Below are 15,589 nucleotides of genomic sequence, written 5' to 3'. Positions count from 1 at the left end.
AGATCTTTGTTCTTATCCACTGAACAAAGTGCCCTCCACTTAATGCCACAAAAAAGTATATAGACGGATACTCACACTGCTCTCGGTTCAGAGAAGACATCAGTATGAATGTGCATCATCAGATCCCCACCAGCAGCGTATTCCATTACAAAGCAAACGTGATCTTTGGTTTGGAAACAAGCAAAAAGGTTCACCAAGAAGGGATGTCTTACACTATTCACAGTTTCAAATATTCGCTTTTCACACATCAGGCTGCAAACAGAAAAATCCGTAAAAGTGTAAAGCTGAATCCTGAACTACAATTTTTTAACTCTCAGAAACCATTGGGAACTTATACCTTATGCTTTTTCCTCTAGTCCTCAGGATAAAATAACATCTTTTGTTTCAGAACAGAGGTTTTAATACTTGCACACATTAAGTTGATGCCAGGATTTCCACAAATTTACACTTAGCTTTCACAAATGAAAAAGGAAACCTGGCAGTCCATGAAAATGGTACCCTGCCAATTTTTCTCCCGCATACTTCAGACCTGTATTAAGTATGTATCAATACTATGTGACATTAGCTTCAATCCATTTTTATTTTAATTGTATACAACACATAAAGTGGAAAAACAGTAACAATATTATAGACATTTTCTATAGTAATTCCAGATTATTTCTTCTTAAGCCAATTGGTTAATTTGTAGCTTATTCCTAATACAGTTATCTTCCTGCAAGTCAAATGAATATTGTCACTATTAAACAGCTGTAAAAGCACCTTCTTGTGCTAAAACTAGACACTTTTGTAACTGTCATTTCACTTACAAGCAGAGAAAAAAATAATCTGGGTTTTGGGACAAAAAGATTAAAAAAAAAAATACAACAGTGGAGTACACACAGGACTTAAAGGAAAATATGATGAAGCGGGACAGTATCTTACAGGTTGAGAAATACCATCATAGATGTTTCTGCCAGTAAAGAAAACATAGTCACTGTTCTCCTGAAATGTGATGGAAGTCTATAGAACAAGTAATTAAAATAAATAATTGCCAGAGAACCTAAATGAAAAACAGGATCAGCTTTAAGTCAGAGCTGTAGTACAGGCACGGTAAGAGAGGCACTAAAACAAATCAATATTCCTGGGCTACACCGCTCCTCTCCTTGCCCCAGAAGAAAGGCTACACTTCTGCAGCAGCCAGCCAAGCAGGGAGATGGCAACTTGTTTTGCTCCTTCACTGTATTTAACTGCTGGTTGGTAGAGCTTACAGTTGTATGCAGAAAAACCCCCACGATTTATGGAATCCATGTATTGCATCTTACAAACTGACCTGTCTACTTCATCACGAGCGACAATATCTCCTTTCTTTAAGGCTTTAATTGCAAACATCTCATTTGTGTTTTTGTACTCTGCCAGCAGCACCTAGAACAGAAGATAAGTGATTCACTTAAGAGGTATATCTAGTTTTTATATAGCCTTGACAATTAATATAGCCTTTTGACATTTACCTTTCCAAAGTGTCCTCTGCCCAGTACAGCACAACATCTGAAATCCTTCAGACTGAACTGAAATCTTTGTTGTGACCTATGTAAATAAAAACCCAGTCAAAAATCTTCTAATTTGTTAACTTTAAGAAATACTATTCAGAACAACAACAAAACCACTGCATTTTTACCTCCTATCTTCAGGCTCTCGGATGTTGGTGTACTTTATGTCTGAATGGGGAGTATCAGGCTCACAGATTATTTCAGGCTGGAGTTTTGGGACAATACTATTTCTGCCACTTTCAAAATCAAAAGTTGTTACTTCATCCTGTGAAGAAAAAGAAGTCTGAAAATGTAAAACTGATTATCAAAGCAAATGAATGCAGATATTGTACTATAACCACGTGAAATTCTTAACACAAGAATTTTCTATACTAAACTGCTGTACTTTTAAGATGATACAGTCAGGCAAGCTTTTAACAGACCGATGAAACCTATTGCTCCAGTCATTCTGCTCTTTGTTAATAAAGCCATTCCCTGAATAATGATTTTGGGTGTTTTTTCAGTGGTGGAACCAATGACACAGAGAGTTAAACATACCAACATGCAGTTTGCCACCAAGAGTGACTGGAGCATTCTGTTGAGACAATTACTTATGTTTAAGCTAAGGGAGCGTATGCTGAAATATAAAGGAAGAAATCCATCATGAAGATGCCAATTTTGCAACCTTCTTAAACTGTACAGCCAAAATTTTTCAAGTTACTTGCCTGAGATGGTGCATCAGGAGCCTTTATCTCAGAGGAAGATTCACATATTTCCCCAAGGGAAGATGCACGGGGTGGAGCAGGTGGAGGCTCAGGCTCGAGTTCGAAGTCCAATTTGGCTACAGGAGAGTCACTGACAAGAAAAAAACCAAACTCCTCAGCCTATAGCAGAGACTAATAGTATGAAAACCAAGTTAAAAATGCAAGTTATGCAGATTTACCCTAAAACAAATCTTGTACGTGTAGATCTGTCTATAAAATGGATGTCCAAAATTAAAACATTGAAGGGTCTGCAGTCTTGCAGAATAAACAGGTTTTATTAAAGTACATTACATACTTCAGGGTATAAGAATCTCACTGTTACTCTTGCTCTTAAAAGTACTGAAAAATTGTAAATATTGCCTACCTGGCTGGCAGTGTTAGTTCAGGAATGTGTGCATCAACCACTGGCCCAGTAGCAGGCACCGGTGCTTGAGGGCTGAAGGTGCCAGAGTGATTTACTGTAGGAATAGCTCTTCTTACCAGCCTTCCCCAAGTGGCAATATTAATATTCATTTGAGGAGCTCTGAGAAATGTTTTGCCTGTGGATATTGTGAAAAAAGAAAATAGAGTGCAAGTAATTTCCTTACTTATTACCAAAAGCTATAATTAAAAAAAATAATCACATTAATCAGTTTATGGTTTATGAATAAAAAACTGAATTTGTCATATTCTTTAGCAATTCCTAATTATTCACTATTAAATGATAATGCATAATAAGGTATTCTAAAACAAAACCCTTCTAAATGCAATGCCAAATACTTCATTATCAACAGCTTTATTCACAAATATTTGGGGTTTATAAAAAAAAACATCACGGATCTGTACCATTTTTAAGCTTTACATGTTTATATTAAAACAATCACCTTGCTGTTTTGAAAAAATTTTCTTCTGCCTCTGGAGTTTTGGTCTTCTTTCAATAACCGGATTAAAAAATGTAACCTGCAGTTCAAATAATGTGTGTTATAATTCAGGTTTCAGAACAAAATGCATTCTTAAAAGTTTAAGAAAATCTTCTCAAATTATTCTGCAATACAATACTTGCAAGTACGCTCAAGTGCTTTGAAGAAACATTCTTACCTCTGCAAACAGAGTGCCCTGGGGTTCAAGATAGAGACACATGCCATGCCGTTGGTTATCCAGGAAATCTTCCAACCTCAGAAACTTTACTGCACACAAAGATCTCCAGTCACGCCAATAAACCGAGATTTCTAGTTCACGTGACTGCAACAGGAAACATGTACACAGGAAATTACTTGTCAGTAATTGCTCTGCAAGAATCGCCTCTGTACAACCGTAACACCTAGCATTCAAGAGCTGTTACTTTAAAAGTGTGCCAGGGCTAATTAGCCACACTGAGCAAGCTCCCACTAGGGTGACTGTAGCATTTCACTTCAGTGCAGGTGTGATTACCAGTGTCCAAATACAAGTGTAAAATTCCCCCAAGAGTAGAAGGAGAGAGGCACAAACAGTCACCAGACTTTCTGAGTCAGTCTAGCAGCACTGCTGGTTCAAGGTATTTTAGCTTAAGCTCTGACAACACATTTTTACCTGTGTTTAGAAACCTCAGCTTCACTAGTTTTCCATATTATTTACAAGTATCAATTCCATTTCACAGCTGCATAGTGACATTTTAGCACTCACATACACATTGTAATGCAAGACTTTGTATAGTATCTCCAGAAATACATATGGTTTTTGTAACATGGCTGTGAAGAGGGGCCAAAAAATTTAAACAAGAAATACTGCTGTATCTTGCTGGTGGGATTTATGTATTCTTAGAGTGTTTTACATGCTTGATACAAAATGTGAAGGAACCTGCAATACAATGTAACAGCAGCATTGTATGTTACTAAGTTTAGTTAGCTCAGCTTAATTCCACCATTATGCATCAGTTTACTGTCTTTATATAATAGCTGTAGGTTTTTTAAAAACCACAAGTTAAGAAGGAGGAACAGATTTAAAAAAAAAAAAAAAAGACAGACAACAGGGTTTGGAACTTGCATTTCAAATATAGAAGGATGTGTGGTCTGCCCAGCAGAAGCAAGGTCCTTTTCTGGCACCAAAAAAGCATCTAATATTGAGTTTTTAGCGAACGTGACACATACTAGGCTGGTAGACACAGCTACTAAACTTTGACTAGTTCTAGTTTTAATCTGAGAATAATCAAGGCTTCAGGACTCCACAGCTGCTAGTTTTGTTCTGCACCACTTCTAATTTGGTGCACAAAATCCTAACACACCTGAATTTCTCTACTTGCAGTTCTAAAATTGCTTCCTTCCTAGGTGGAAAGAATTTGGTTTGGGGCTCAGAGAGGTGAGGTGAAGCAGGGAGAGAGCAAAACCAAAAAGGTGGCTTTTTTCTTTTTTTTTTTTCCTTCTGATTTGCTTTAAATATAGACTGGAGATTACATTTAGGGTCCTAAAATATAGTTTCATTTTCAGTCCATTTTAAACACTGATGGAAAAAAAATCCTTTTACTTTAAAATGCTATGACTATCAAATATCTAAAAAACACATGCTTGATTAAACCTATATAACATAAGCTGTCTTCAAAAGGTGTGAGGAAAGAAATATCAAGTATCATTTTGATACTTGTGTCCTCCAAGTAACTTTTAAAGTTCTGGGAAAGAACTATTAGTGAACTTATTTATTATTCCTAAAGGATTGATCACTTCCATATGAGAACACTTACAGAAGCACTGTAAAAATTGCATGACATAGCTTTACGAAAATATCCAAACTGTATCTGATACTAGAATTTACTGACAAATATTGAGAAGTTGATGATCCTAATAAAAATTTAAGCCCCATCTATCACAGGTTAAAAAGATGGTACAACCTGGAAAAAAAACATTAAGTCAGTTTGTAGGCCAGAAAAGTAAAATTTCTAGAATGCCAGCCCAGCATAACAGCTTGACCCCAGGGAGCTCATTCTGTGCACATGTGAAATTTGAACAAAATCACAATAACAGGAAAAAAATATAAAGCGACATGAAATTAATTTAAAGAATCTACTATAGGTGTCAACGAAGTAAGACTGTATTTTTACCCTGTCTAGTTCCAGTGTAAATTTCTGATCCCATGACTGATTGGAAATAGGTTTCCAGCTAGTTTGACCAACCACAGTGTTATCCAGCTTCAGTACAGCACAGACTTCATCTGTAAGTAAAGTACACAAACTCAGCTTAAATCTTTAAGAGGATTTTCCGCAAACAAAAAAAATCTTCAGTAAGTTTCCCTTTAAAAACGTAATCTCATATTTAATTGGTTCTTATGGTCATAATAGTGTGGTTGTGTTTGGGTTGGGTTTTTTTTCTTCTTTTTTTTTTTAAATAACTTGACAGATGAAGAAAGAGATACGTTTAAAGCTTCACATCAATTTAGTATTTCAAATTACAGAATGCAACATGCACACTAAAACATAAGTAAAAGATATGCAAAGAAGTAAGAGTATACTGAACTGGATAAGTCATCAGTTTTCAGAAGGTTTCTACTACTCCCACTTTTACTTTTACTGGTTCTGCTCATGAAAGATGATCTGGCCTCATTTGGACTCCAACCAGGTAGCGTAATTGATGTGGCTTTTGATCGACCAGGGACGTTTTCCAAAATATCTTGGCAGCCCATTAGCCTAACTTCCAGGGTACCTGGAACAAGACAGACATCAATTTATCAAAGACTTCTGTTCTTCAGTAAACAAAGTGAATGACTAATGATTTATGGCAATAGCTCATATTCTGACCCCCACAGGGTCTAACAGACGTATCAGATGAAATCAAAAGATCTAAGACAGACAAATATACTGAAAATAAACATTAAAAGTCAAATATGTGGGGCTCAGCCTTCTAGAAGGAGCAACAGTTCACCAAAATAACACAATATATTTTTGTTCTGTGTTTCAGTAGTATCTTTGTTTTCTTCACTTGAGAACCCAACTGACTTGGGTTCAAGTTGTAATCAATGTCATTTTTTAAGACAACAAATCTTAAATTATCAATCCATCATTTTAATAAGAAACAATTTTTTTGTGAGTTTTATGTAACCAATTAATATTGGATAAATCACTTCAGTAATTGAAATGGAACACATTGACTATTGAGACTACAAATTTGTTTAAGATACATTCAGAAATCACATTTGCCTGCTGCATGCTAAAGTTAAATTTGAGTCAGTACATAATTTAAAAATCATTGAATTGTTCCAACTTGACTGAATTTGGATTTATAACAGCTGAGCCAAGAAGTCACTCTTCAAATTCTTCTACATCTTTAACCAACTGAGATGCAGAGGCTGCTGTTCTAATTTAAGTTTCCTCCAGCAGCACAGAAACATCTGAATACCACAGATGGTTACAAGAACAGTAGGCTTACCTCATCCTGTACAAGATAGCATCTGTAAGGCACTAGCAAAATTAACTATTGGAAGTGGTGAAATTAGCCAGTTCCTAATCATACTGTCAGCGAAAAATGCAACTGCTAAACACAGTGTTCTTCTGACAGTAAATGTACTTAACTGTGAAGCTTAAAAGCACTCTTTTGTAACAGGAACTTAAGTCAGACTTGACCTAAAAATGGTCTGGCAACATTATAGCCCACAGAACAGACATGAAGAAACCAGTCCGAGCAGAAATCCCATCCTGTAGGGAACTAACAGCATAAGCAACCCCTAAGCATTAGGCTAGAAGATAAAGAGGTGCTACTGGCTCAAAAAACAAGTTAACAGGTAAAAGAACACTTTTTCTTCATTCCCAAACTCTCGTTTAGGAAAAAAAAAATAAATTAATAAGGGAAAAGGCTATCATCTTGTATAAGGACTGGATACATATCAGAAAGTTCTGTTGATGCACTTTAAGAAGTATGCCAGTAGCACAGATCTATTTTTCACAAAGCATTAGAGGCAAAACACAAAGACACTGTTCATTTAAATCCAGTTCAATACAAAAGCTCTTTGTGTAGCCAATAGGAAAGTGAAACTATTAAGAACTTCATAAGCACATAGCTCTGTTTTGGTAATTCCTGTTAGAAACTGTTCATATATATCAGTAAGTCACATTTAAAGAGGAATTATTCGTCGCTATAATGTATCTGACACCAACGATTATGTATTACAAGAAAAAAAAAAAAAAACAACAAGAAAAACCCCACAAAACTGTTTTAAACCCAAGGCACAACACTTCTTGCCAATGGTCACTGATGATTTCAGATCCTATATGATGAAAAAGAAGTTCCCCTCACCACTCTGCAACCTTACAAGGGCTCTCAGCTGAGGTCCTGATGATTTTTACCCTTTGCTACGTGTCTTACTGAACCAAAATGGAAGACAAGTAGACTTGCTCCGTTTTATTATTACTGCAGCTCAGCAGAAGACTTCCTCTTTTTGTTTTAAAATATAATCCCACAGTACTTCAAAACTAGATTTTTGTTTCAGCTATACGTGTATAACTAGAGTAACATTTGAATTACAGGTTGTTTTTATAATAAGCTTACTCTGTTAATAGTTGATTTAATAGATGTAAAAAGCTTTAGGAAATAAAACAATAAACCTAAATGTACCTGCATTAGTAATTCTTATATGACCACTAAATTTAGTAAAGCAACATACCCCCAAGTAGTCAAAGTATTTGTTTTTCTTTAAAAAAAACTTGGAGGCAAATGTTTAAGAGCTTTGTTAAAGCATGGAACATTTACTTCCAATGAAGGACAACAATTTCAGGTGAACCCCAACTATGAGAAGTTCTGAAGTCTTATATTTACATATAAGTACTGTTCCCTCTGAGTAGGCTAAATGCAAAAAAAAAAAAGTCTCCAAGTTTAATTGCAAGGAAACCAATTCACACCAATAAACAGAGGCTTCAATAGTGCCCTGCATGTCTGTTAGGATCTCCCTCTTTGGACTGAAAATATAACATGTTTTGGTAGCATAAATCTCACCTTCTAGGAAGCCAGTGTGGTCCAGTGCGTAAAACAGGGACTGGGAGAAAAGCTGGGTGTCCAGCTCTGCCACTGACCTTGTGTATGACCAGGGCAAGACACTTAACCCTTCTGTACCTCAGTTTCCCCTCCATAGTGACCTAACTTCAGGCCAGAACTTCACTTCTTTAATAAGATTATAAAGAGGTCAACAAATAAACCAAACTTATCTGTATTTTTTTGGTACACACTCGGAAATTTTAAATGCTTTGTCTAGGAAAACAACAACAATGAAATATATCCAGAAAGAAATAAAGTTGGCATTAAAGATATGTTTTAAACCATTTAATAAAATAATTTTAAAAAGCTCCATAAATGATACCTGTTAAAGCTGCTGGTTTGGACAGTGTACTATACTGGTTTTGAGTAGATATTACACTTTGACGAGGACTTAATGTGGGTGAAGAGACCAGTGAAAGCTCCTCTATAATAATACTGCTTTTGGGATGGTTTTTAGGAAGTTCATTCAATCTCTGTTCCAGTGAATACTTCAAGAGGTCCAGCTTCTGGCTTGATTCATTAAATCTTGCTTGCGCCTTTTAAAAATAACAAAAAGAAAATATTTCAAAATTTTTTTCTTGAAGGAACATTTAAAATAAAGTATCAGAAATCGTAATGATGTAAATTACTTCTGAAAGTGCCTTTCTGTCGGTAACCTTCCCAGATCCAAGTAATTTCATCACATTTTTTGCACCTTCTGCTACAGCATACTCTATCCTAAAATGATGGCGTAATTCTTCCATTCGGAGTTCAAGAGGGCTTATCACAGGTTTTGCTGCAAAGAGATATACACAAACAATCTTCATTGAAGACCACGCCCATGTTTAATTTCTTTAATCTTAACCCCCTCCTCAATATAAACAGAGGGGAGAAAAAAAAAAAAAAAAAAAAGAAAAAAGAGAAAGAAAAAAAAAAGTGAGAGATGAAGATTTGGTATTCCAAAGAAGAGCTTGAAGTACATCATAAAAGCAACAATGAAATTTTAAGCATCTGCATTTGAAGGCAGAAATAATCGATCGGGGCCTCAATCCAACAAACAGGTCCTACTCCTTGAAGAGCTATAATTACTAGAGGATATGAGAAAAAGAACATGTCTTCAGGGAAGTTAAGGGACAAAAGCTGCATCTTCCAAGTATCATTCAGCTAGCCAGGAGGTAGTGTTGAGACTTCCACATTTCTGAACCCCGCTCTGAAGATTTATCTTTCAAACTACTCTGTAGCTAAGTAGATCCCTGATTGGTTTCTGATAATCCTCCTGCTTCACAGAAAATCCCAGGGAATCCGGCTTCTGCCAGCACAGAGAATCTAAGAGGTCCCATACACTGCCTTCCCCAAATGGTTTGGGCTAACCATTCTAATGTCCACTTCGCACAGTGTTTAGATTTCCTAAAACTTTAGATTAGAAAGTTTCCTGGACATATTCCTTTCTGTTTAAAGCTCTAAGAGTAGTAGGAACACAAAAAGGCATTTGATAGCCCTTTCTAGCCACAATACCTTTCTTTTTCTTTTAAAGAAATGAAATACATAATCCATGTGCTAAGGTGGGGTGTTAAAAAAAGCCAGAAGCATTGCAAGCATAAAAAGAAATAAAGAAAACCAACCTCCCTCCGCCCCACAAAACATAAACAACACACACCCATCCCTTTTTCATTACCTAGGATATATCCAGGGTCTGATTATGAGCATCATCACACAACTTCAATACACAGAAATGCATACGAATAAAGTTCAAGACTTAAGAGATGTACCAATATGCCCACAATTTTATAGTACACTCATGCTATTATAGCTCAGGGTTATTTTTTTTCTTTACTTTTCATTTAAAGATTTCCGAAGAAATGCAAGTTTAAAACTACTTCTGAAATGCAGCATGAGTATTTCAAGTCAGGTTGTTTTAAAAACAGTGATTTTTTGTTTGTTTTTAAAACAGTTGTTTACTACTCAGTCTAGCCTAAACACCCATAAAGACAGCAAAAATTTGCCTCCCCATGTGCTCCTATTAGTAATAATAAGGTCAATCTATTTAAGTATGACAAGCAGGCTTTGTACCTGCATCAGATTTTTTTTTTTTTTTTAGGATAGTGAAAAGATTATATGCTTTAAAGAAAATTACTAGTTATAAAGACAAAGAAAGCATGCATGAAGGGAGAATGAAGACCACAAAGCAAATATGGACTGCATAAAGCGTAAAAACGGTGATGAAGAGAGATTGTATTTCTCTTCATTAAGCTTACGGTATTTTGCTTCAAGTCAGATATACCTGGCATCCTAACACACACAATGGTATGCCTGCTCTCCAATTATTTTTCATTCACGCAGGCTTTGTCTAACATTCCTACTAGAAATTTTTGATAATTCTGTGTGCATATGGGTACATATCTACATGGCATTCTGACATTAATGATTCATATTTCCTTTCTACTCCATCACCATTATCAAAAGCCAATTCATTGGTCTGGACTGCCTGAAGAATCTGCATCCTTATAACTTCTATTTTTGTCTTGCTGTCCTGGAGCATCTGCTGAGCTGTGGCAAGAAGTTTTCGATCCTATTAAAACAAACCAACAAACAAATTAAAATCACATACTCTTCAAGGAACAAAACACATTGAAAGCTTCAAAACCCACATGCTTTAGGAACAAGTACTAAGCCTATGTAATTCATTTGCTATAGCAGACCAATTTAAGTAACCACATTAGGATATCAGTAGAAATTAGAGTTAGGACAGAGGCATATTCTGGTTTATTAAAGTCTATAAGCCACTCCCATGGAAAGTTTATCTGTTTAAAGCTGAATAAAGGAGGCATCACCTAGCGGGATTACACGTGTAGGTCAATGTTTAGTAAGCTGATACTAAAGAAAGGGCATGATATTAAGTGCAAAATACCTCCAACCTATGTAGAATGGCTCAAATTTACTGTGTGGTAAGAACTCTTCTAGTAGACAAGTTTGCTAGACTAAATCTGTATAAAAATCATTGTACTACACTGGAGCTGATTTTCAATTTTTAAATTAGAAATATCAAGTTATCTTACATAGCACATTATAAATAAGTCTGCAGTATGTTTTTTCTGAACACATAAAATCTGAAGATTTTTTTCCCCATTAATAAATACACAGCACACAAGGGTTACTTCTTTAGCTATTTGCCCTGGTTTCAGCAGCAACTTAAAGTATACTACTTTTCATCTAAACAAACCAAGCTAATCAAGTTTTGTTTTCAAAAGCACTAACACAAGCAGTTTAGAAGATAATATTTCTGAAAACGAGCTTTCAGACTAACTGGTAACGCCATTTCATTTTCAGGAGTGCAGCCATCCATCCACACCTTTCTCAGGTATACCACTTTTTGTCCTCCAGCTACTGGAGATCTGACGTAAAATGGCTCATCAAATGGCTCTGGGATGTGGAACTGTGCATGTGCTTCTGTGCCTGCTGCATGGCTCGCTCTATGCGTTTTGGAAATCACCAGATAACTTAAAAGGTGATCTGACTTGCAGTAAGAACAAAAAAAGGGTTATAAAAAAATTTAAGGCAGTCTATTTCTCCTGCCTGTGCAGTTCCAATCAATCACAGTAATTAATAGTAGACAGTGTAGATGAGTATCACACTTGTTATAGCCCAAAGGGTATTTTGGTTAACTCAATTTTGTAGCCACTCTATAACCTCATTAATAAGTTACTTTCCCATGGACATGGTTTATACTTATATTTTTAATTTTATAATGAAGTTATAAATTATTTAAGAAGTTAAAGAAATTCAATTCCTTTCCTTACCACAACCAAGACAAAGAACTGCAGTGTAGCACAGACACCCAGAGCTAGAAATACTGGCACCATGAAGTATACTGTGAGAAAAATCAGTATGCTGAGGAAAGAGAAATTTACCTTCCTAAAGCTCCTCTACGACCTTGTGCCTAATGTATTACTCGGGTATTTTAACACTGCCCTATGTACTGCAGGGTAGATACATCAAGATGTACTCATAAAAAGGCTTTGGCTGCACGGGAGAAATTGTGCCCCCTTTGCATACTATAGCCTCAGAACTCTTAATTTTTAGAATTAATCAACATTTCAGAGGGATACCGCTAGCTTTCATATTTTAAGATTCCGTGTTAGCTATCCAATTATTTAATGAGCACACTGAATTTCCTAAATAAACGCCTTCTCAAATACAAATGTCAACTTTTGAAATAACAACTGTCTACAGTGGTACATAGAATCTAAGTAACAGATTACAAGCAACTCTGGAATCCTGTATTAAATCTTATCCATGCATCACTCTGATGTATAAATACGCTGTGTTTCTTTTGTCTGTATCTCCACTTTTATCTTATTTTTGATCTTGCTGCTCTTGATTGTCCGTCATATCCTCTTACGACAACGGATTTGCTTGTTCAGGGGCAACATCAGCCCTTCAATGTGTAGAATGGAGGTAATTCAGGATTATAAAGATATCCTTCTGTTTTCAAAAGGCAGAAAATCCCATCTTTGGAATCAAAATGGACATATTATATACTCAGCAGCTCTTTTAGCGTTGGAGGCTGAATACAAAGTATTTCAAGGCATCTCCTGAGTATAGAAAGACTGACAGTGCCTGTATAACTGATCTTGAAAGCTGTTGTGGGATCGTGGAGAATCCACACAAGTCCAAGGAAAGATAATCAGTATCTCAGAAACACTTAAGTCTGAATAGGTTGAGCTGAATGTTACTGAAGCAAGTACAATAAATACAAGGGAAAACATTCCCATGAGATGATGGGTTTATTATTATGAACAGACTGCTTTTTCATTTTTAAGAAACAAATGATGACTTCCCTCCATTAAATTTAGGTCTGAATATAACACAACAAATCTGAAATTAGATCATATAGTACACGAATAAAGGTCACAAAAGAGTTTAGTATGTTTTAAAAAGGGTCTTGTGACTACTTCTTAAAGAGCTACTGGGTTACCAGGGTTGGATTTAAACTTGGAATTTTCTGCCCCTTTTGCCCACCTCACCCAGACACTTGAGTTGTTTTAAGCTCTGCTTTTTAAAAGGTAATCACCATGCTCAAACCTACAGTTTAAACCTTCCAAATTAACTCGCTACTGAGTATTAAGAACATAAGAGAATGAATACGCACCATTTCCATCCCGTTTGTTGAAGCAGCTGGCAATGCTTTTGTGTTTTCCAGCTTGCTCTCCCCAGCCCAGACACTATATACACCCCATCTGGTAGGCTGATTTAAGCATTTACCAATTACAAATACAAGATTCAATCATCAATTTTAATTACATACCTAGACCTACAGCAAGCCAGACTTTATCCTTTCTACCTAGTTTGATCAAAGCCTGCTAACAATGTCTAATATCATAGCCTGAGCGTTTAGTTAAGTTTTTTCAGGCTCTTACAATGTTATTTACTGAGGGTTTATTAGGAACATAACTCATGTATGTCTTTTGATCCATTTGGGTCAGCTGATTATTATTTTTAAGTGTACCTGACGTTAAGTACATGGCCCCAGAGGATTTAGACTCTAGAGTTTCCAGAAGCTGAGGGACTGTAGTGCATGGACAGCATTCCCAGGCACTTAGTCATAAGGTGCACTCCAGATATTTCTTCCATCTGCACCAGGCTAGTAGGTTACAGTTCACTTTCAGATAAGGCTACCAAAGTACCAGCTGGTTCAACAGAAGTGCTGCTGGGACAGTGAGCTCGATAGCACCTATGGTCCATCAGGTCTACACTCATTTTTCTGGGAGTGAGTAGTGTTCACTGTAATTTTTTCAAGGTATGAGTCAGTCGTACAGCAGGGAGATAGAAAGCAATCTGCCCCTCCACCGGTCCCTAGCAGAAATTCACTCAGAAAATTGAAGTTCCTTTCCAGCAGTTCCTGGTAAACATCAGTCATAAGAGTACCAATGCAATTCACAGATGTCTACTCTTCAAGTCAAAACACCCCATTTTAATAAGTCCACTGACCTAGTTAAGTGTTGGCTTAGTTCAGCACTTAAAATATTTCAATTGTATTTACTGTTGTGTGGACACAGAAACATCTAACCAAGCCACTACACACTATTTGTTAGACCTATGCTTGTGTTTACCCATAGTTTGGAAATAAATCTCCTTAATGCTTTAGTAAAAGTAAATGGAAAGAACAAGTAACGAGTAGCTAGTGAAAGGTGAAGGGGCTGGTAAGTAGAGGATCTCTCCCCCACCACCCACCCCTTTTTTTTCTTCTTATTTGAGACCTGTGACTCCCTTATAAAATATGTTAGGGTTTCTGTTTGTTTCTGGGTGGTCATGTCCACCACCCCCTGCCCCATCCCCCCTATTTAAAAGGTTTGGCTTGTCTTTCAGTTGAGTTACAGGATTCTTGAGTATGGTGGATTTTATTACATAGTTAGGACTACTTAATAAGTCAACCCATTTAGGGGTTAGCAAACACCTCCCCCTCCTTGGAGGGCTTCCGGTGCTATCAAGAGAGAGTGAGTGCAAGTGAGCATTTGTTTTAAAATTCAGATCTAGAAATAAGCATGGCTTTATTTTTCATTTCAGTTTGATACTACCTCTAAAATACCACACTTCTGTAAAATAAAAGTATTTTTGTATTTTATGTGCATGTGTACTAATGCAGATTATAACAACTTGTATCAGAATACTATACACATCTTATTCACACAAATATTTAGTACAAATCTTTTTACTGCAAACTACAACTAAATGACCATTTCAGATGCATACTTTAAACTAATGGAATTTTTTTTTTTTAGCAGAGCTAGGGAAAGCATTAGATACCAGTCAGTGTCATACCAAGCTTTGCTTCTACGTGAATCGCACATGATCAAAGATTACTAGATGTACTAAATTTAGTAAGCCGGATTTGTTATTTAGGTTGAACTGCATGTGGACAAATTGATAAAACAACCTCTTGAGTGGATATCAAACCGCAACAAAAAACAGTACAGTAATTTGTAGTAGATTTGACATAACTATTTAACAAAAATATACCCCAAACTAAAAGTTACTGAAATTGCATACTGTTTATACACTGTACATTCATACCACAGCAGTATGAAAAATCTACAGTCATGTTCTTTAAGCATTCCAAAGTCTTACCTTTGAAGAGCCATTTGAGTACATCTGTATCATATTTTCTGCTCCCTGCTTTACCTTCAGTTCTATATCCAATTGCTTCTTTAAGGCCATCAGTCTGTTGTTAGTAGAAAAACGAGGATCGCTATTTGGAGTATCGGGAGTCCTAGGACAATCTGTGAATTAAAGGTAAGATGTAGTATGTGCAGGAAAAGAAAAAAAAAAAAGAAAAAAAGAAAAAACCTCAAACCTCACAAAAACCAAACCCCAA

General features: G+C 36.2%; 1 protein-coding gene across 2 annotated transcripts in view; it reads right to left on the bottom strand.

Annotated features, from left to right (window-relative positions):
- PKN2 (protein kinase N2) overlaps window positions 1–15,589 on the bottom strand; it is a 56,435-nt gene that overhangs the window by 7,886 nt on the left and 32,960 nt on the right. For both annotated transcript variants that reach the window (XM_056355554.1, XM_056355555.1), the window contains 14 exons: window positions 15,343–15,494; window positions 10,669–10,786; window positions 8,868–9,013; window positions 8,561–8,774; window positions 5,731–5,916; window positions 5,319–5,428; window positions 3,347–3,490; window positions 3,133–3,208; window positions 2,634–2,808; window positions 2,231–2,360; window positions 1,655–1,791; window positions 1,488–1,563; window positions 1,310–1,401; window positions 76–252 (listed from right to left, as the gene is read on the bottom strand). In XM_056355554.1, the coding sequence (XP_056211529.1) occupies window positions 76–252; window positions 1,310–1,401; window positions 1,488–1,563; window positions 1,655–1,791; window positions 2,231–2,360; window positions 2,634–2,808; window positions 3,133–3,208; window positions 3,347–3,490; window positions 5,319–5,428; window positions 5,731–5,916; window positions 8,561–8,774; window positions 8,868–9,013; window positions 10,669–10,786; window positions 15,343–15,494 (1,933 nt within the window). The remainder of the gene's footprint in view (window positions 1–75; window positions 253–1,309; window positions 1,402–1,487; window positions 1,564–1,654; window positions 1,792–2,230; window positions 2,361–2,633; window positions 2,809–3,132; window positions 3,209–3,346; window positions 3,491–5,318; window positions 5,429–5,730; window positions 5,917–8,560; window positions 8,775–8,867; window positions 9,014–10,668; window positions 10,787–15,342; window positions 15,495–15,589) is intronic.

Source organism: Falco biarmicus, chromosome 11 (assembly GCF_023638135.1).
Source record: "Falco biarmicus isolate bFalBia1 chromosome 11, bFalBia1.pri, whole genome shotgun sequence".
NCBI classification, from domain to species: Eukaryota; Metazoa; Chordata; class Aves; order Falconiformes; family Falconidae; genus Falco; species Falco biarmicus.
This window is presented reverse-complemented; position numbering and strand designations above follow the sequence as displayed.